This window comes from Adiantum capillus-veneris, chromosome 16 (genome assembly GCF_014529385.1).
Source record: "Adiantum capillus-veneris isolate H3 chromosome 16, ASM1452938v2, whole genome shotgun sequence".
Lineage (NCBI taxonomy): Eukaryota > Viridiplantae > Streptophyta > Polypodiopsida > Polypodiales > Pteridaceae > Adiantum > Adiantum capillus-veneris.
The window spans coordinates 98,789,164-98,812,327 of NC_140946.1; the positions used below are offsets into that span (position 1 = coordinate 98,789,164).

Here is a 23,164-nt window from a genome sequence, read left to right on the forward strand (position 1 = left end):
AGTCTTATGAAAGACGTTGACATGGGTGAGAGAATTAATGATGAGATTACTAGTCACAGGTTGTTGCAAAAAGTTATCATGCTTCCTGTGATCTAGAGTGTGGACTCTTGGAATGCATTAATTGTAAGATTTGTGCCACGGGGGCAGGGCCAGAAGGCTCTAATTTGTTTTCAACGATGCGAAGCGAGGGCCTCTCTCCAGATGCAATCACCTATGCATGCATCTTGAAGGCATGTGGCTCTTCGCAGGATGCCCAACATCATTGATGCAAGGAAGTGCATCAACGAGAGACATTCAATCCCACGGCGAGTAAGCATTATCATTTTTTGATTTTTGACACTAAGAACGCAGTTAATGAATGAACTGAAAATTGCACGCTGCCGTGGGAATGGCACGTTCCCTTGTATTATAAAAATTGGGGAGGATTGTGCAAACTCCCCCATGTAAAGAGACTTGCATGTTTTTTTTTTTGAAACGTACAAATGGAACAACAAACAATTAATAACATTGACATCTTGTATGGTCACGAACATTGAGCTTGACAAAATTCTAACCCTCCTTGTGGTTTTTTGCTAGGTACCCCTTTGAAGCACTACGATCGGTATCCCATTTTTGCAAAGAACGCCTCTAAACCACGACAATTGGTATCCCAAACATTCTCAGGTAAAAAAAATCTAACATGCTTTGATGAAATCTCTCTCTGTGCTTCATTTTCTCTCGGATAAAAAAATCAAACAACCTTTGATGAACACACACTCTCTCTCTCTCTCTCTCCCTCTTCCATTTTGAATTCTCTTTTCCCATTTAATAAATATCTTAGACAAATTAATAACATCAAATAAATAAATTTTTTTCTTATTTGAGAAGTGCTAAAATGGCATATATAGTTTTCAATATTCTGCTTAATCTTAATTCGATACGAATGGAGCTAAAGATGCACTCTAGTTTTTGAACACAATTTGTATTCCAAACTCGCCTGGGAAAACGTGCAACTTTGCAAGCTCAACTCGACGTCCAAGTTCTCTCGTCTCTTTTTTTCATAAGGTCTCTTTGGATAGTTTCCTACGACGTAAAATTGTCGTCTTCTTCTTCTTCTCCTTCTCTCTCTCTCTCTCTCTCTCTCTCTCTCTCAGAGCTTTTGCAATGGGTTGGGGAGGCATTCTAGGGTTTGATTATGGTGTGGTGCAAGCTCCACTTGGACCAGACATATCCGGGCCACGTCTTGTTGCTGCAGTTGCGAATGCAGGCGGCCTGGGACTATTGAGAGCACCTGACCAGGTACAATTGAGTTTTTTAATGATCAGCTCGCAAAGCTTCAGAACAGTGGCAGGAGAGCAAGCTTTTTTCCTTTTGATTTACAGGACTCTTCATATATTGTAAAGGAGCTCATCAAGCAGACCAGAGCACTCACATCTAAACCCTTTGGTGTTGGTGTTGTCTTGGACTTTCCCCATGAAAGAACTGTCCAAGCTATCTTGGAGGAGAAGGTCGCTGTCATGCAGGTTTATTGGGGAGAGTTCCCAAAGGAGTCCATTGAACAAGCGCATGCTGCTGGTGTCAAAGTTGTCCAACAGGTATCTCTCTCTCTCTCTCTCTCTCTCTCTCTCTCTCTCACACACACACACACACACACACACACACACACACACACTTTTTTTTCTTTTGTAAATCTTGTTGATTGAATTTACAGTTGGGAAACCTTAGAGCGAGGCAAACCCACGAAAAATAAGAGATACAAAAAATGGAGCATCATGAGGCTCCGAAAGCTAGAAGCAGTCAAAGTAAATCTTGTAGGCATCAAGAGTGACGTCCTGAGCATCATGTGCAACTGTAGCGCTTGACCAAGGGAGATTTGAAAAAGGGAAAAGGGTCAACATCAGTGCCTTGAAACATCAATGAGTTCCTATAGTGCCAGATGGCCCACAAAATCGAAAATCTTACCCAATTAAAAAACACCTCAAATTGAGATTGCGGAGATTGAAGCACCCCAAAAAGCCAAAACCATCTGTGAAAAATGCCGGAAGGAAAACACAGTTGAAGAGCAGCTGACACGTTCCGAATGAAGGATCTAAAGCAACTACAACCCCACAATAAGTATGGCACAGTCTCCTCAACTTCATGGCATCTCAGTCAACAAGAAGGTGAGATATGTCGTGCATGCAATAAGCTGCCACACAGGTAGAACTCCCACTAAACATCGCCACAAGAAAATACGTTCCTTCAAAGGTAGATGACTTTGCCAAATGCTAGACAGTGTTCGTTGCCACCACAAGGATGAGTTGGAGAGTGACCACAATTGATTACCATGATGCACAATCCACACACTAGATTGCGGGAGGGCATAAACATTGAGTTGAAATGCATTCCAGGCTGGTAGTAGCAAGATTCCAATCAGAAAGGCGGGAGTCCTCATTCAAAGGAGGAATGGGTGAGTTATCAGCAAGCATCCTTTGAATCTCCCGTCAAAGAGGAGAATAGTGTAGATCCAAATGAAAATGAGACACCGCATCAGCGAATGAAAAAACATGACCCATGTCATGCCCCACGCCGATGCACTTGGTAGATTCCTTTTTGGGAAAGAAAATACGCTTGGCAAGGAGATTGCTGAACTAGAGAATGCCCTGCTTCAATGCAGACTCTCCAAACGAAGGGAGTTAGCCAGAGGGGAATGTCTACCATGCCATGCCAAATGCAAAGTGATAGTCTTCCAATCAACAATGAGAGAAGAAGTAAAGGGACATCCGGAATGTGTCCTTTAAGCTTCCCAAAAACGACATCCCAATATATGGGCTGCCAAATGACCAAATGATGGTGTGACAGCGCACACAAATGTGATACCATGAGTGTCCAAGGTGGTTGTTGTTCCATCAAGACTAGCAATAGCATAGCTTTCCGGGCCAGAACATGACGTCGCAAGTCCAAAATATTTAGCCCTCCAAGCCTCTTGGGAGAACACAACTTGTCCATAAATAAAAGCCAAAGCCCCTTCGTGCTAGACGAGGTCCGCCAGAAATGCTTCAAAATACTGGACATAAAGGACTGCAAGCGCAACTAAGACCGGGATAGCAGAGGTAAATAAAACTGCACATAGCATAGCTTTCCGGGCTAGAACATGACGCCAGAAGTCCAAAATATTCAGCCCTCCAAGCCGCTTGGGAGAACATAGCTTGTCCATAGATAAAAGCCGAAGACCCTTCGTGCTAGACGAGGTTCGCCAGAAATGCTCCAAAATACTGGCCATAAGGAGGATAGCAAAGTAAATAAAACTGTACATAAGCCACGAGAATGCACTGGACAATTCTGAGACGTACATGTAATGGCCAAGTGGACAATTTCCAATAATTTATTTTGGAGTGCAGACGTTGGAGTACCTAGTTGAAACCGGCCTGTACTTTCAAAAAGGGCGGTAGACTTTAGACTTAAACCTTATTTGCTTTCACCCATTTAATTTGTCGCCCACTTTACCTGTACTTTCAAGACACAACAAAGGGGAGAGGGATACACACTGCTAGATTGCACCTGTATGAGTAGACCGACACCAGATTGGCCCCTAACTTAGGTGCCCCTTTCGGTATTTCTTTATTGTTTAAAAGAGGGAATAAACGTTGTGGTTCCCTACAAGCTGCCCCGCACAAGCTTGGCTGAATTTCAACTGTTCCGGCCCGATTTCGGCAGCATAACTGTACTAGGACCCTTCACAGTCAATATTCCCACGCATTTCCCGACGCATACGGGCACTTTGCAAAACCTGGCGAGAATTTGCAGCACGCTGAATTCTCTGTTTTCAGCCCCGAAAATGCGTCAGATCACCTGTACAGCGGTCCCCTCGCGTCCCCGAACCTCCTGGGGGTATTAGGGACCGTTTAGGGCCAAAACCCTAAACCTGCAAAAATACACAGCAGGCTGTAATTTACTGTTTCGGGCTCCGTTTCGCATGCCGGTCGCATCTGTAGCAAGTCCTCGAGCTCCCGCACCTGTAGGGCTACTTGCCCTTTGAATCGGACGAGATTTCTGGCGTGAAACCTCTCCGAATTCAGTTGTACCTGTAGGGGGATTAGCCGCTAGCTAATCCAGTACCTGTGCAAGAGGCTCTTGCCTCGGCAATCGCGCATGAACCCACACAACTGTACATTGGTCAAATGAAAAGCCTACTAGAGGGGCATAACATACTGCCATAGGGGAGAGAGAGGGCAATGCGTAGCGTGCCGGGCATCACTCCTAGCATCGCACTGTACATAGGAGGGAAAGGAAGCACTCCATAGCTCTTAACCTGTGACAGAATCTGCAAATGAGCCTCTTTTCCCTTCAAATTCAGCGCCACCTTCTCTTGCATGAGGAAAGTGCACAGAAATGTGTCACTTAGCACATTTACAAGTCATTTCCCGTTTCGGGGTTGCCGCCTAAAAATCTCCCAACCGGTTGGCCAGTTGACTACACGGTAGAGTAAGAAAATGTTCTCCTTGTCATTCCGGAGGTAATGACGCAAACACATTTTCAGGTCCCAAAATAGCAGTTCCCTAAATTTTAGGAGATGCTGCCATTGTATCTTTCTAGGTCATCTGACCCCCTTTGTACACTGTAGCCACACCCATAACTGAAATGTAGCCTCTGTAGCAAAGGATTTCAGTTTGGCTAGTCAATGACCTCACTTTGGCTAACCATAGTCCTTGTCCAATCTTAGTGCTCTCTTGCCCTCAAGCTTGGACTCCCTCTGGACAGTTCCACACTAGCTATGCAATGCAGGGCAGTTAGATTTCCCGAGGGGTGTTTCCAAAAAGTGAAAGTAAATAAATAATAAGAAAGAATTCAACAAAAAGGATAGATAGTAGTCACACGCTGGTGACATACCCCCCTCTTGAAATCTCAAACGTCCTTGTTTGCATCTATGTCGTACATGCTCACAGTCAACACTGATGTATTCAACACCTGTCGACACATGTACGACACATACATGCTCATTGTCAACCCTGGTGTATTCAACACCTTGTCGACACATGTATTGCCAGTGTGTGAACCCTGTCCCAATGACATAGTGGTAGCTTCGCACTTTGCCATTGCTTTGAGTCACTAACTTTTCAATGACAAAATGGTAGCTACACATTTTGCCACTGTCTCATAGTACACGTTGGGCCTAGTAACACTTTCGAGCATACCCAAACCGACAGGTTAAGAATGCAGTTACACATGTACCCTTTAATAGAAGCAATTACTGTATCCTTGACAAACTGACAAGAGATACTCACTTCTATAGCACTAACCATACTTTTGGACATTCCATAAGAGCAATTGCCAAACTGACAATCTGTACATCTCTAACATTGATGTAACATGTACTTGATTTGAGCTCACTTTAGATACCATGTACATCATTTGTTTCAAAAGCCATTGTCACACTGACAATCCATGTAGCTTTGAAACTAACACTATCCTTTGAGACAATGTGTCCGAGAAAGTGAATCTCTTCCAGAAAAAACTCACTTTTCTTTGCGTTGATGAGCAACCTATGACTGCGTAGCTCTTTGAACACAATGGCCAAGTGATGCCTATGCTCCTCTTCATTCTTTGAGTAGACTATCATGTCATCAAAGAATGTACCAACAAACTGTTGGTGTGGACGGAAAATTCTGTCCATCATCCTATTGAATGTAGCAGGAGCATTTGTGGGACCAAAGGGCATCACTAAAAATTCGTAAAGGCCAAACGTTGTTCTAAAAGCACTCTTGTGCACATCCTCTGATCTAATGCGGATCTGATGGCACCTACTCTTTAGATCTATCCTGCTAAACATAGCTGCTCTATCTAATTTGTTGAGAATATCATCAATTCTAGGTATAGGGAACCTATTCTTGATGGTATTCTTGTTCAGTGCACGGTAGTCGATGCACATACGCCATGAGCCATCCTTTTTCTGCACCAACAACATTGGAGAACAGAATGGGGATGAACTGGGCTGAATCAGCCCCTTTTCTAACAGCTCCTGTACTTCGCCCATTATCTCTTTCTGCTGAGCCGCACTAACCCTGTACGGAGGCTTATTTGGTGGGCTACTGCCTGGCACCAAATCTATCGCATGATCCTCGGGTCTCTCTGGCGGTAATTGAGACGGTAATGAATCGGAAGAACAGTCACCTTATTGTTGTAAAAACATTGACCTTTCTTTATCTAGCACAGATAAATTTGATTCATCACAATCTGACACTTTATGTGCAAAAACCAAGTACGCAGAAAGATGATTTTTCATTACAGAAGTAATAGCAGAAGCTGATACAGTGGGAATAGACTCCCCTTTAAGCTTTACATCGAGAATGTGAGTCTTTCCTCTGCTGTGTACAGTGATCTTTTTGTTGTAGGCATCCATGATTCTCTGTACACGAAATAACCAAGGAATACCTAACAACACATCACATCCGTCCAGTGGCATGATGTAAAATTCTTCAGCATCTACATAGGACTAGATATGTAGGCGCAACTTTCCAATGATGGGTGTCACAGCCTCTGTATGGCCAGGACATGCCAAACCTGCCTCTGCTGTATACCCCATCTCTTCAGGTCTGATTCCCAACTTTGAAGCCAATTTTGGGGAAATGAAGTTGGCTTTGGCACCTGGATCAAAGAAAATAAGCACTGTTTGATCCCTGACCTTTCCCCATACTCTGCAAAGCTCACTTGCATCTGAATTTGGCTTGTCGCCCACCATATCTGGCACTAGACCAGCCATGGGCTTCTCTCTTTTCTTGTCTTCCTTGTCTTCAGAATCAGCTGGCCTTTTCTTTGTAGGACAATTGTAAGCAATGTGGCCAGGCTGCTCACAGATGAAGCATTTGTTCTCTGACCTCAGGACCTTCTTTTGCTCTTCCGACTTGCGAGGAAAACGTCTTTTCCATTTCTTTGTTGGTCCCTTTTCTGATTCAGCCGTAGCTTTGTCTTTCCCTACGTTGGCTGGCTCTTGAGTCCCTTTAGGAACCTCATTGGGAACGTGATTCTTCGCTGAATTTTTCTTGGCTGATTCTTTCTTGATGCTAGTATTGAATTCACAATCTTCTCCCTTGAGCAAACCATTGGTAGTGTTTGCTACCTCGATGAGCTGCGTCAAAGTAGTGACTTTAGTCTTCGTGCAGTACTTTCTCAACCCTTTGGGTAGGCCACAACATTATTTTTCAATCTGTTCTTTCAATAGCACAAACCTATAGGAAGTTACTGGAAGTAGAGCTTTCCAAAACTTCCGATTGTAATCATCGAGATTCTTGCAAGTGGCAGCATTAAGTTGGTGCCATTCTGTCATGACATCTGCTTCAAAGTCATCAGATAACCATGCTGCTGCAAAAATCTGCTTGAAGTAAATCCATGTGGACGGAGCTTGCCCTTGCAGCAATAAAGTTGTCCACCATTGTCCCGCATTCCCTGTCAAGAAAGTGGCTGCCTTGCGGACCTTTGAAGCCTTTGTAAAGTTTCCCCCTGCATAGGCCTTGTCAAACTGCCGGAGGAATGAGAGAGCCTTCTTCCTATCATCAAACCCTGTAAAGGTCGTGAATGTCACACCTTTGCCACCTTCTTTGTACGGAGTTGGCTTTTCAAGCGGCGTTAAGTTGTCATATGGAAGTGACTGAAACATGGGAACACTGTTAGGGTTCATCTGTGTTCCTTGGCCGCTATTAAGTTGACGTGGAAATGCCATATTTGGCTGTTGATTTTTAATTCCAGCCATACCAAAATTTGCCTGTGGCATCCCAAATTGGCCCTGAGTGCTTTGAAACCCTGGTAGCATGTCCGTGACACCATACATGGGGTTAGGCATCATGGCCGCTATTAAGTTGACCTGGAAATGCCATATTTGGCTGCTGATTTGTAATTCCAGCCATACCAAAATTTGCTTGTGGCATCCCAAATTGGCCCTGAGTGCTTTGAAACCCTGGTAGCATGCCCGTGACACCATACATGGGGTTAGGCATCATGGTTTGTATAACCGGCCCGTACAACGTAGAGGGCAGTACTATTTCAATTACCTATAAACTTTACACTGAGCACTGAGAAGGGAAGAGAACACAGTTGCGTCTAGCGACTAGAATGTCACTGCGCACACAAGACCGACACCCTGTAGGCCGCAAAGACTGGCGCCCCTTTCGGTATTTCTTTAATTTAGAGAGAGAGAATTAGAAAAAGAGCCCCTGGAAGACAACACCTGCATCCAGCTAGTACGCTCCAGATTCGGAAATTTTTTTGCAACATAACGGTACCGAAATCAATCCGAATCAGTTTCTAAGGTAGGCCCTCTGTTCCACGGACATATTCCCTCAGTCGGGAGCACAAAATAGTAAATTGCAGGTCGCTGTAATTTCTGGTTCAGCCCTGTTTTTGACCTGATTTGGGCACACGACTGTCCTTGCACTGTTCCCTGCACCTTGGGCTAAGTGCCCCTTGATTCTGGAAACATTTTGGGCTCAAAACAGCCCCAAAATAGAGTAAAAAACAGCAAGCGTACAATGCTGAATTTACTGCGCAATCGAGAGGTTATCACCCTCTCGTGTACCTGCTTTGGTGCAGTAGCTAGCTACATCGGTTACTTTGTAAAGAGGCTCTTGCCTCAGCACGAAAGCATATTTCCCCATAGCTGTACATAGGTCAAATGAGAAGCCCACTAGTGGGGCATAACATACTGTACGTAGGGGAGAAAGAGAGCAGTATGTAGCGTGTGGGGCATCACTCCCGTCACCATACTGTGCATAGAGGGCAAGGTAAGCATTCCATAGCTTCTGTACCTGCTACAATCCACCTGAGGCTGAAAATGCCCCCCCCTTTGTTGATATGCAGCTCGTTTTTGCCTCCCAGAGTGGCAGAATCGCTCACAGGTTGACATGTCGCCCAGTTTCCGAGTTTGGGCTTCCCCTGCTAAAAATATCTCAACTGGTGCGTCAGTTGACTTGGCAGCAGAGCTATAAAATGTTCCCCTTGTCATTCCAGAGCTAATGATGCAAACACATTTTCCGGTCAAAAATAGCAGTTCCCTAAATTTTAGGAGATGCTTCCATGGCGTCCCTATCGGTCTCCTGACGATCATTGAAGACTACCATTTGACCAACATCTACAATGTGGGTTAATTTACTGGCCCCTTTCAACTTATAAAGTTGCAGTGACTTGACGAGTGGCCCAAATTCCAATTTGGCGCACACGAGCTTCCATACTCATCAGAATTCAGTGCCAACTGGCCCGGGCAGTCCTTGTCTGACTGACCTAGATCCCCGATGTTAGAAACCCATTTGGCTGCAGCCGTTTCACACTGGCCATGCAATGTCCACTTGCACCTTTTCAAGGGTTCCGGGACAAACAAGTAAAAATAAAATAAATATATCTAATACTTATTTACGGAAGGCAACATGAAAAATACACCTCCTGGTGACACACCCCACCCTTGAAATACTGCAAGCGACCTCGCTTGCATGCCAATAATACATGCGGATATCTCCTGATATCACATATATTCTATGATGGGAATCCAAGATATACATGCTTCCGGAAATGTAGCGTTGGACGATTAAACAATCCCACCAACCTGGCTACGACACATATATCAAGCATAGAAGTCTTCTAGTGTACTCTTGAGCACAAACTTCTCTAGCTAAATTCTGTATGGAAAGAGTAGATACAATTGCTTAACTACTCTCTTGAGCATCATGAACCATGCTCTTGCCTTGCTCCAAAAAGGTTGCATCAAGTCACTGTATGCTCCATCTGAAAGGCTTCAAGATACAATTGCAATAGCTGAGGTGAATCAACCAATTCAGAGTCTTCCATCCATTTGGCATATAACGATGGATAGTTTTTGAACTTCACCAAATAGCGTCTTGCAACTTTTCCTCTAACCTTTCTTTCTTTATGTGCCAATATCTGTTCAGGAACAAGGATTTCATCCAATTCTTCCACTTCGGGTTGTTCCTCATCAAGCATGTTCTCTGGCACATCACCAACAAAGGGCCTTAGAAGGCTGACATGAAAAGCATTATGTATTTTCCAGCCTTCTGGTAGCTTTAACCTGTAAGCTACATCGCTGATCTTTTGTGAAATCTGAAAAGGACCATAATATCGCATACTGAGCTTAGGAAACAAGCGTTCCTTGCCTTTCCTTTTCCTTAACCTGGCCTTTTCAAAGCGCAAAAGTACCCAATCACCAAGTGAAATTACAAGTTCACGACGGTGACGATCAGCAGCTTTCTTTTGCTTAGCCTGAGTCTTCTCAAGAGCAATCTTTATCTTCCTGTATGTTTCATCCATATCTTGCACATACTTGTCTGCCTCAAATATCTTCTTGTCTGCCTCAAATATCTTGTCCTTAGTGTGCAAAATGGGTGGGACTTTCTTTCCTCCTTCCACTATCTCAAATGGTGCCTTACCTGTTGACGTATGCACAGTGTTATTGTAAGCATATTCAACCAATGGGAGATGGTGTTCCCAAGTTGCCTTGTGCTCTGAGACATAACATTTGAGCAGGTCCAAGACAGTAGAATTTGCCTCTTCTGACTGTCCATCAGTTTGCGGATGAAACGAAGAAGAGAACTTGAGCGTAGTGCCCATGTTCTCAAACAATGCCTTCCAGAAAAGACTCGTCATACGTGGATCCCTGTCACTGACAATTGACTGAGGCATCCCGTGATATTTAAAGATATTGCTCATGAATATCTTGACCATGTGTTCTGGCTTTATCTTCTTCCTAACAGGAATGAAATGGGCCTGCTTACTGAACCTACAATGATAGTCCAAATTCCATCATTTCCTGTTTGCGTCCTTGGAAGATCAAAGATAAAGTCCATTGCTATACTTTCCCATGGCCTATCAGGGATCGGCAATGGCTTCAACAATCCCGGTTGCTTTTGTCTGTCAAATTTGACTTTTTGGCATACTAAGCATGATCTTACAAATGTGTCAACATCTTGACGCAAAGCTGGCCAATAGAAGAATGCCTCAACCCCTTTCACTGTTGCATCAATTCCACGATGCCCAGCATAAGGTGGAGCATGACTTTCCATCAAAATCTTTGGCCGTAACTGTTTAGTAACGCATAACTTTCCATGCATCATGAGAAAGTCATTCTTAAGCATATAGTGCTCATGATGTTGCCCATCAACAAGCTGGTCATAGATCCTTGCAAAATCTGAATCTTCAGCATATTGTGTCTTCATTTCGTCTAGTTCACAATGGTACGGAATTGACACTGCTGAAATTTGGGGCTTTCGTGACAACGCATCAGCCACCACGTTCTTTTTCCCTTGCACATGCACAATCTGAAAATGGAACATTGACAAGATGTTTGCCCATCGCATGTGCTTCTCAGACAACTTCGTCTGTGTAAGAAAATATCGCAAGGTTTGATGATCCGTTTGGACAACAAAATCAGCCCCTAGCAAATAGTGTTTCCAACTAGTGAGAGCATGAATTACTGCCAGCAATTCTTTCTCATAGACTTGCAAGTTCCTTTCAGTCTTCAAAAGAATTCTGCTCTCATATGCGACTACTTGGCCATTCTGCATTAGAACTGCACCCAGACTATGGCCACACGCATCACATTGAACCACAAAAGGTTTAGAAAGATCTAGCAAAATAATTACCGGATTTGAAGTCAGCTTCTCTTTCAAGTGTTTGAACGCTAAAATTTCCTTGGCTGTCCACTTGAAAGTAACTCCTTTTCCTTGCAGTGCATGGAGTGGAGAAGCAATCTCAGCAAAATTTCGGATGAACCTCCTGTAATAGGAACATAAGCCTAGAAAGCTTCGAATGTCATGTACGGACTTCAAGTCTGGCCATGACCTAATTGCTTCCACTTTAGCGGGATCCATGCGTACCCCATCCTTTGAAACAATGTGCCCAAGGAAGTGAATCTCTTGCAAAAAGAACTCACTTTTCTTCGCATTAATGAGTAGCCTATTCTTGCGTAGCTCATTGAAAACTGCGGTCAAGTGATCCCTATGCTCCTCTTCAGACTTTGAGTAGACAATCATGTCATCAAAGAAGGTACCCACGAAGTTTCTATGTGGTCTAAAAATTCTGTCCATCATTCTATCAAATGTGGCAGGAGCATTTGTGAGACCAAATGGCATGACAAGAAACTCATAGAGACCAAATGTTGTTCTGAATGCAGTCTTATGGACATCTTCTGGTCTAATGCGTATCTGATGATACCCGCTCTTTAGGTCTATTCTTGTAAACAATGACGCTCCCTCAAGCCGATCAAGAATGTCATCTATCCTCGGTATGGGGAACCTGTTCTTGATGGTATTCTTATTCAAGGCACGATAGTCAATGCACATGCGCCATGAGCCATCCTTCTTCTGCACTAAGAGTACAGGCGAACAAAAAGGGGATGAACTGGGCTGAATCAGCCCCTTCTCTAAAAGCTCGTTGACCTGACCCATAATCTCTTTCTGCTGGGCTGCACTAACCTTGTATGGTGGTCTATTCGGTGGACTAGAACCTGGCACAAGATCTATAGTATGATCCTCAGGTCTCTCAGGAGGTAACTCCCCTGGCAAAGAGTCCGAAAAACAATCACTGAAACCACTCAAAAAAGTTGACCTGTCTTTATCTAAGGTAGACAAATTAGATACAACTTGAGGTACTTCTTTTGCAAAGATCAAGTACGCAGAAAGATGATTCTTTATTACAGATGAAATAGCAGAAGCAGAAACAACTGGAACAGACTCGCCTTTAAGCTTTACATCAAGGACATGAGTCTTTCCTCTATGTACAAGGGTAATCTTTTTGCTATAAGTATCCACCATAGCATGCAACCTGTAACACCATGGGATACCCAATAACACATCACAGCCCTCAAGCGGCATAATATGAAATTCTTCCGCATCCACATAGCTCTGAATGTGCAGACGAAGCTTTCCCAGAATGGGAGTAACAGGCTCTGAATGTCCTGGGCATGCCAAACCTGCTTCGCCTGTCATACCCATCTCTTCTGCATGAATGCCCAACTTTGATACCAATTCTAGTGATATGAAATTTGCACGGGCTCCTGGATCAAAGAAAACCAGCACTGTCTGGTCTCTAACTTTGCCCCAAGCTCTGCACAGCTCCGTGGCATCTGTGTTTGGCTGATCTCCAACCAAATCTGGAACAAGTCCTGCACTCGGCTTTGGCTTCTTCCCTTTATGGTCTGACTTGTCATCCTTATCCTGTGACTTCTTCTGTGGGCACTCATTTGCAAAGTGTCCTTCCTGTTCACAAATGTAGCATTTCTTGGCCTCCCTAAGAGCTTTCCTTTCTTGAAAAGTTTTGCCAGAAAAATGCCTTTTTTGTCCTTGTCCTCGTTCCGAAGAAGATTTAGACTGCTTCTTGGACGTATCAGCTTCTTCAGTGGAGGGCTTCCTTGTAGGAGACTCAGAAGGCTTTGCTGCAACATTGCCCTTGGCTGAAAATTGTTTGCCCTGGGCCCCTTTCTTGTGGCTATTAAATCAATCGGAATCTCCCTTCGACAGATTGTTGGCCACTCTTGCATTCTCTATCAATTGAAACATATTCATGACAGTAGTCTTTGTGCAGTAGTCCCTGATTTTCTTGGGCAATCCGCAACAGTACTTCTCAATTTGTTCTGACAAAGGCACAAACCTGTAAGAGGTGACTGGCAACAGTGCGGCCCAAAACCGTTTATTGTACTCTTCCAGATTCGCACACTCTTTAGCATTCAACTCGTGCCATTCCGTAATCACATCCACTTCAAAAGTGTTTGTCAACCATGCAGGCGCAAAAAGTTGTTTGAATTGGACCCACGTTGTTGGGGCTTGACCTTGGTTCAACAATGCGGTCCACCATTGAAGTGCATTCCCTTTCAAGAAAGTGGCAGCCTTGCGTATCTTTGAAGATTCCGTGAAGTTGCCTCCAGCATAAGCTGCATCGAACTGCTGTATGAAGGTCAAAGCCTTTAATTGGTCCTCAGTTCCTCTGAAAGTTTCAAACTTCACTCCCTCCCAACCTTCCTTGTAATCCTTAGGCTAACTCAAAGGAGCCACATTATCATAAACAGGTGCCTGTAACAGTGGTGCTCCATGAGTGTTCATTCCAACACTAGCATCAACTGTTTTCCCTGTCATATCTGCATTTTGTACGTATGGCTGCGAAAAACCAGCCATACCAAATTGTGTTCCAGGCACTCGAAACTGGCCATAGGCACCCTGAAAACCTGGTTGGACACCCATGTTCGCGTACATAGGGTTACCCATGCCTGTTTGCATTGTCCCGAACACATTCCCTGGCATATAACTTGTGGAAGGTCCAGCCATAGCTTGAAACACTGAACCACCTCCAATACCAGGATAAGTATTAGGTAATGGAAGGGTCTGACGCATAGCCTGTTCATTGCTCCCTTGACCATTCACAAACGGTTCCTGTCTAGCTAAAGCAAGTTGCTTTGGATCATTGGACACCGCTAGTTGCTCAACCACATGGGCTTTTCCTCGAGCATCATGAGTCCTTTGCGCATTGGAAATCTCCTTTTCCTGCAACGGCTCAGTCATGCCCTGTGTAGGAGGCTGAAAACCCTGTATCGGAGCCCGTAAGAATTCGTGCATCCTTGGGTTGTTAGCCAACTGCTGAAACATGTCCATGCAACAACGCAGTTGAGTTCTAAACAACCTGTCCTCTTCTTGAAGAGTTGAAGGAATTTTCTCTGTGCCATGTGAGGAAGATCCCTCTTCAGGTACTTGGTCTCTCTTCTCTGCCATATCGACAAGCTCTGTGTTGCTTTCACCCACAACAATCCACGCTGCCCTTTTTGAAGAAAAAGTGACTATCCCGTATATGGAACCATATAACCGGCCCGTACAACGTAGAGGGCGGTACTATTTCAATTAACTGTAAAATTTACACAGAGCACTGAGAAGGGAAGAGAACAGAGTTGCGTCCAGCGACTAGAATGTCACTGCGCACACGAGACCGACACCCTGTAGGCCCCAAAGACTGGCGCCCCTTTCGGTATTTCTTTAATTTAGAGAGATAGAATTACAAAAAGAGCCCCTGGAAGACAACACCTGCATCCAGCTAGTACGCTCCAGAGTCGTCAAAATTTCGGCAGCATAACGGTACCGAAATCAATCTGAATCAGTTTCTAAGGTAGGCCCTGTGTTCCACGAACATATTCCCTCAATCGGGAGCACAAAACAGTAAATTGTAGGTCGCTGTAATTTCTGGTTCAGCCCTGTTTTTGACCTGATTTGGGCACACGACTGTCCCTGCACTGTTCCCTGCACCTTGGGCTAAGTGCCCCTTGATTCTGGAAACATTTTGGGCTCAAAACAGCCCCAAAATAGAGTAAAAAACAGCAAGCGTACAATGCTGAATTTACTGCGCAATCGAGAGGTTATCACCCTCTCGTGTACCTGCTTTGGTGCAGTAGCTAGCTACACCGGTTACTGTGTAAAGAGGCTCTTGCCTCGGCTCGAAAGCATATTTCCCCACAGCTGTACATAGATCAAATGAGAAGCCCACTAGTGGGGCATAACATACTGTACGTAGGGGAGAAAGAGAGCAGTATGCAGCGTGCGGGGCATCACTCCCGTCACCATACTGTGCATAGAGGGCAAGGTAAGCATTCCATAGCTTCTGTACATGCTACAATCCAACTGAGGCTGAAAATGGCCCCCCCTTTGTTGATATGCAGCTCGTTTTTGCCTTCCAGAGTGGCAGAATCGCTCACAGGCTGACACGTCACCTAGTTTCCGAGTTTGGGCTTCCCCTGCTAAAAATATCTCAACTGGTACGTCAGTTGACTTGGCAGCAGAGCAATAAAATGTTCCCCTTGTCATTCCAGAGCTAATGACGCAAACACATTTTCCGGTCAAAAATAGCAGTTCCCTAAATTTTAGGAGATGCTTCCATGGCATCCCTATCGGTCTCCTGACCATCATTGAAGACTACCATTTGACCAACATCTACAATGTGGGTTAATTTACTGGCCCCTTTCAACTTATAAAGTTGCAGTGACTTGACGAGTGGCCCAAATTCCAGTTTGGCGCACACGAGCTTCCATACTCATCAGAATTCAATGCTAACTGGCCCGGGCAGTCCCTGTCCGACCGACCTAGATCCCCGATATGAGAAACCCATTTGGCTGCAGCCGTTTCACATTGGCCATGCAATGTCCACTTGCACCTTTTCAAGGGTTCCGGGACAAACAAGTAAAAATAAAATAAATATATCTAATACTTATTTACGGAAGGCAACAGGAAAAATACACCTCCTGGTGGCAGTTTGAGCACCCCCGAACACTGTTCTTGGCGTGTAAAACTAATTTCCAGGTGCATGACCAGCCATGCTCTGGAATACCGAGCCACCTCCAAAATAGCGAGGGTGTATTGAAGGTGGTGGGAAGACCTGTTGCATAGCCTGTAGGTTGCTTCCCTGCCCATTAGAAGCAGCTATAGGCTGCTGAAAAGTGGCTGGTTGAACTGGTACAGCTTGAAAGACTGGCATCCCAGCCACCTGTTCTTGCATCTTAGGCACAGGTTGTGGAGATTGCATGTTCTCCGTCAAGTGTACAGGTGTTTCCATTGACTGTGCAGTATGAATCACCAGTGCTCGAGCCTTAACAGGCTTTTGAATACGATCCAGTGACCCAACTTGCTGAGACGGAAGAGAAGGTTGCAGAAAGGCTAAAAACCTCGGGTTCTGCATTACTTGTGTGAACATAGCCACAACAGTAGCCAACTGGGTCCTGAATATATCATCATCCCTCTGTGGTGGTCCTGAAGACTCACCCACTTCATGTGTCTGATGACCCTGTGAAGAGGAAACCTCTTCAGTCACATCATCTGGTCTGTCAGCCATAATTGCAATTCCCTGTGTCTGGTCTATGATCCCTTGTGTCTTCAAGCCCAACCTGACCAAGGCTCACTTCTATGGGAAAAAGTGATTTAATCCCGTCGATGGAACCATGAAACCGGCCTGTACTTTCAAAAGGGGTGGTAGACTTTAGACTTAAACCTTATTTGCTTTCACCCATTTAATTTTTCGCCCACTTTACCTGTACTTTCAAGACACAACAAAGGGGAGAGGGATACAGGCTGCTAGATTGCACCTGTATGAGTAGACCGACACCAGATTGGCCCCTAACTTAGGCGCCCCTTTCGGTATTTCTTTATTGTTTAAAAGAGGGAATAAACACTGTGGTTCCCTACAAGCCGCCTCTCACAAGCTTGGCTGAATTTCAACTGTTCCGGCCCGATTTCGGCAGCATAACTGTACTAGGACCCTTCACAGTCAATATTTCCACGCATTGAATGACTTTCCCGACGCATACGGGCACGTTGCAAAACTTGGCGAGAATCTGCAGCATGCTGAATTCTCTGTTTTCAGCCCGGAAAATGCGCTAGATCACCTGTACAGCGGTCCCCTCGCGTCCCCGAACCTCCTGGGGGTATTAGGGTCCGTTTAGGGCCAAAACCCTAAAGCTGCAAAAATACACAGCAGGCTGTAATTCACTGTTTTGGGCTCCATTTCGCGTGCCGGTCGCATCCGTAGCAAGTCCTCGAGCTCCCGCACCTGTAGGGCAACTGCCCCTTTGAATCGGACGAGATTTCTGGCGTGAAACCTCTCCGAATTCACCTGTACCTGCGGGGGGATTAGCTGCTAGCTAATCCAGTACCTGTGCAAGAGGCTCTTGCCTCGGCAATCGCGCATGAACCCACACAACTGTACATTGGTCAAATGAAAAGCCCACTAGAGGGGCATAACATACTGCCATAGGGGAGAGAGAGGGCAGTGCGTAGCGTGCAGGGCATCACTCCTGGCACCGCACTGTACATAGGAGGGAAAGGAAGCACTCCATAGCTCTTAACCTGTGACAAAATCTATAAATGAGCCTCTTTTCCCTTCAAATTCAGCTCCACCTTCTCTTGCATGAGGAAAGTGCACAGAAATGTGCCACTTGGCACATTTACAAGTCATTTCCCGTTTCGGGGTTGCCGCCTAAAAATCTCCCAACCGGTTGCTCAGTTGACTTCACGGCAGAGTAAGAAAATGTTCTCCTTGTCATTCCGGAGGTAATGACGCAAACACATTTTTAGGTCCCAAAATAGCAGTTCTCTAAATTTTAGGAGATGCTGCCAATGTATCTTTCTAGGTCATCTGACCCCCTTTGTACACTGCAACCACACCCATAACTGAAATGTAGCCTCTGTAGCAAAGGATTCCACTTTGGCTAGTCAATGACCCCACTTTGGCTAACCATAGTCCTTGTTCAATCTTAGTGCTCTCTTGCCCTCAGGCTTGGACTCCCTCTGGACAGTTCCACACTAGCTATGCAATGCAGGGCAATTAGATATCTCGAGGGGTGTTTCCAAAAAGTGAAAGTAAATAAATAATAAGAAAGAAATCAACAAAAAGGATAGATAGTAGTCACACGCTGGTGACATCTAGTCCAGTTTTTGCGCGGCCGATACATCCCAAGCCAGTGGATAACCCAAATAATGAACTATGGTATGTGGAGGAATAATCTCCATAGTTACATGGAACGGGAAATTGGAACGGGGAATGGAAACGACAATGGGTATGAAATGCCATTTCCTGTTACGGACACTCACGTCCGAAACATGGAACGGGAAGTTGGAATGGGAACAGGGAACGGATACTTGAAAATGGCCATTCCTTGTAACTATTACAATCTCCCTTGGCTATAATATTTGATGCCAATCACACTCTTGAAAGGTAATAGCTTGGATTTACGATCACACAGACACATATGCACACACGCAGGCATTCATTGACCATCTCCACTGATTACGTATAATGAAGTTAGCCACCTCATTGATCTATGGTGCTAATAGCGTAGGAGAAAGTGAGCATTTTTGCTTCACACATCCTTCCTAAGCAGCATATTTTACCGAATATCTGTTTGTACAAAGTGTAGATGCTCCATGTCATCTTTGATGGGATGTGGAGTGACTATATGTCACGGGGACGGGACACGAAGATTTTTGAAAAACAAATTTCTTACAATTTGGAAGCGCCATCTCGCTCTGTGTGCCCTTGGGTAGGACCGGTATGCTTGTAGAAAAGCACACCCCTGAAGCTCGGATACTAGTATTACGGGACGGGCTCCACGTGCCAACGGAATAGTATAGACTGAACAACTTTAAGCACTTCAAATAACAATTGAACTGAAAGAGATGCACGACACTTTAGACGGGGAGTGGCGGAGTTCCACCCTGAGAGAGAGCACTAGCCCCAAACCTTGGTGCCCCTTTCGGTATTTCTTTATATTGCTTGAACTCAGTACAATTGCGGTACTTCAAGCTCTGCACCTTCACGTAGAAGCATGCCAGAGAATGAGCCCTTGGCGCATATTTAAAGGCCCTTGGCCTATGAAAAGGAGTTAAATGAAAAGTTTCAAACTTAAAAGCGTCTGGTCCCAAAAACTAGGCGTGTAAAGCTGCCGATGCAAATTACGGAAATCTGTACAGGTGCCACGTCAGCACAGCCAATGTAAAATGCGGAATTTCGTGCTGTTTGCTATGTCAGCAATTTGACACGAATTGCGGGCGTCCGTACAGCTTCCACGTCATTAGCAGCTTATGCAAGAGTATGAGTGTGTGTGGTCGTCCTGTCACAAACTAGTGACGTGGCAAGCCCTCGGACACATATGACGTGGTGGCAACCCGTAAAAGGCGTCGACAGGCTGACACGTGGCAGACTGTACGGACCCCCGCAAATTGCGTTGACTGTTGAGTGGCAGTTTTACGTAAAACGCACTGACTTGTTGACGTGGATCTCTGCAAATTACGTTGGCCAGCTTTTGGGCATAATGCTTTTGAGTTGAAGCTTTTGAGTTTGAGATTTTGGGGCTCTGCTTTTGAGCATCCCTTGTAAAAATAAATTAGTATGTGGAGGCCTCATTACTCAGAGCATCTGGACGCAGAGTTTTGAGTGTGAGTTCCCGCAGACTCCCTTGTACTTTGCACACAGATTAATATAAAAAGAAATACCGAAAGGGGCACCGGTCTTTGGGGCCAATACCTCTTGGCACGAAGCTTCGCCGGGCCATGTCGTCTTTTGTGAACTGTTTTAAAGTGAATCTCTGCTGTGTCGCAGTAGAATCTAGACTTGGGGTGTCCAAGTTTGTTGCAGTGGTATGAGAGCGCGGCCAACAGAGCGCGGCCAATTTCTCTTCTACCAGGAAATCCAATTCTTTTCTCGCGACACGTTTGGATTCCAACAAGAATTAGTCGTCTTCTTCTGCGTCTGCTAATGCGAGAGGAGATCACGAAGAATATTTTGATGACTTAACAGAGGAAGAGTACAGGCCACCTTGGCCTACTCAGTACGAACTTCAAGAGATGGAACGTCGAACAACAGGTTGACGAGTGCACAAAGCAGATGATTAAATTTACGAAGGATCCTCAGTTTGCAAATTTTTTGTCTCAACAATCTATCGCAGAAGTGCACACCTAGTGGCAGAAAGCCACAGAACCACCCATCAAACCGGCAATCAAGAAACCTCCTCCGAGGATGTTTACACAGCAAGAATTATAGGAGGTGGTTCAAACACAGATCAATCGGCTTTTGGACGCGAACAATCAATTCAAAAAGCAAGTGAAAAAGCGCAAGAAGGGGACTGACTACCTTGGTTATTTGGACCGTCAATCTTCTTTTGCATCTGCAAGAAAGCAGAAGAAGCGTGTACAATTTGAAGGACTACCCAGTTCTTCTTCTTATAACAGTTCTTCTAGCTCTTCTGACTCGAGCGAGGAGGACAGAAAAGGCAAATAGCGAAGCAAAAAGAAAAGCTTCGGAAAGGGCAAGAAAAAGGCAAAGAAACCTAGATTTTGCCCAGTTTCTGACAGTTCTACAGAGGAGTCATCCTCTGACAGTTCGGACTCCGACGACCATATGTTTTATGCAAAGAAGAAGCATTTTTACAGAGCCAACCAATATGACTTCCTTGAAGATTAAAGCAAGAAAGTAAAAGAACTCAAAGAAGGTGGACAATCAATTAAATTTGAATTCTTTTCTGGGTTCCGAGATGCTCCGAGGCTTTGGCCTTCATTCAACAATTTGACATAGCCTTCTCTGGAGGGCACTACTTAGAGCACCAAGATTAGGAGGGCTACATCTTTCTTCAAAGGAAATGCTCGAACATGGTGGTCCACTCTTCTTCTGAGGAAGGAAGCTCCAGTCAAGTGGTTGAAATTCAAAAGGCTCTTTATTTCTTCTTGGCTCACTCGGGAGTACGAACGAGATATATGAACCGCTTGGAATCATCTTCAAATATGTCCTGTGATGTCAAGTGATGTCCTGTGATGTGACTGCCGATTTGTACAAGTGCTAGATGTGTCGTGTCTAGTGCGTCGGTACTAACAGTCAGTGTCTACTAAGATAGTTTATGGCCTCTGTCCGTTTTGCAGGCGTAATCGAGGGCGATTACAATTCTTTCAAGAGGGGAGTATGTCACAAATTGGTGACGTGGCAGGCCCTTGGACACATATGAAGTGGCAGCAGCTTGGAAAAGGCGTCGACAGGCTGACACGTGGCAGACTGTACGGACCCCCGCAAATTGCGTTGACTGTTGACGTGGCAATTTTTCGTAAAACGTACTGACTTGCTGACGTGGGAGTCCGTACGGATCTCCACAAATTACGCTGGCCAGCTTTTAGAGATAGTGCTTATGAGTTGAAGTTTTTGAGTTTGAGATTTTGGGGCTCTTCTTCTGGGCATCCCTTGTAACAATAAATTAGTCTGTTGGGGCCTCATTACTTAGAGCATCTGGACGCAGAGTCTGAGTGTGAGTTTCCGCAGACTCCCTTGTACTTTGCACACAGATTAGTATAAAAGGAAATACCGAAAGGGGCGCCAGTCTTTGGGGCCAATACCTCTTGGCACGGAATTACGCCGGGCCGTGTCGTCTTTTTTGAACTGTTTTAAAGTGAATCTCTGCTGTGTCGCGGTAGAATCTAGACTTGGGGTGTCCAAGTTTGTTACACGTCCTGCTTTATTTTAATATCTTTAGGTTCCTTGGGCCCCATTGGATGGGGTTCCATAAGTTGGTAGGACTTCTTCTTCTTCTTCTTCTTGTGTTGTTACTCCTTTTGCTTCTTCTACTACTTCTTCTAGGGTTTAGGCCCCTCGGCGGGGATCTACAAGTCGGCTCCATTCTTTAGTGGCTTGACACGTAAGTAGTTTGTGACACTGTAAGTGTTGGAATAACCTCTCTCTGGGTACAATGTCAGATACCTTGTAGAAATTACAAAGTAGAAATGTAGCTTCTTCTCTCGTACCCTAGCTCAATCAAATGATCGATTAAACAATACAACTTGAAAACATGGTCGACAGTACAGAAGGTCCTTTTGAAGCTTGCCTCTCCTAGTGCTCGTAAGTCCTCGCATTTTGCATATAAACTCAGATTTGCCTCTTGCATTGCCCCATAGAGTTTAGCCAAAATATGGCCAATCATAATAGGCATGTAATTGCTCGGATCGTGCATATCTCTTGCTTTGTGGATCGACACAATGGTGTGCATCGTCCATTCTGTTGGGAGACCCTCCGCTAATGCCCTGCTAATAGAGCTAGTGAATCAATGACATAAATAAGGTGCTCTACTTGTAAACCTGTGGGTTCTGTAGTTCTTATCATAGTGACAACCCGAAACGGAAACAACAGAAACGGAAACAGAAAAACCAGAGTTTTGGAGTTTCGACCTCGATCGAAACGGTGAAGAAACGAGGGATTTTTTATTCATTAAAAGACACCAATATAATACTTAAAACAAGAAGCCTAGAAAGATAAGTCAATGATCATAATTTTATATTCTACAAAACTTCACAATTTATATGACAAAAACTTAGAACCTTCAACCTACGGTGTACCAACCTACAGTCTACAAGAAACTTGTTTTCAGGCATCTCCCCAGTGTGCAAAATGTGTTGGTAGGCACCACAGAAGTCTCGATCAAGCACCTCTGAGTACTCCAAGAAGAAATTCAGAGTCAAACCATCCTCTCTTGGACAACTACCCCTCGAGAGTGCCCTAAGGGCCTCCTGTAGCTCCCAACACATTTTGCACACTAGGGAGATGCCTGACAACAAGTTTCTTGTAGACTATAGGTTGGCAGGCACTACAGAAGTCTCGACCAAGCACCTCCCAGTATTCCAAGAGGAAACTTAGAGTCAAACCATCCTCCCTT

At 44.8% G+C, this 23,164-nt stretch overlaps 1 protein-coding gene across 4 annotated transcripts in view; it reads left to right on the plus strand.

Moving 5' to 3' along the window:
* Positions 1-999: 999 nt before the first annotated feature.
* The window catches only part of LOC147439530 (Aldolase-type TIM barrel family protein), a 67,041-nt gene continuing 44,876 nt past the window's right edge, over positions 1,000-23,164 (plus strand). For all 4 annotated transcript variants that reach the window (XM_086485349.1, XM_086485350.1, XM_086485347.1 and 1 more), the window contains exons 1-2: positions 1,000-1,278; positions 1,362-1,574. In XM_086485349.1, the coding sequence (XP_086341475.1) occupies positions 1,144-1,278; positions 1,362-1,574 (348 nt within the window). In that variant the 5' untranslated portion in view covers positions 1,000-1,143. The remainder of the gene's footprint in view (positions 1,279-1,361; positions 1,575-23,164) is intronic.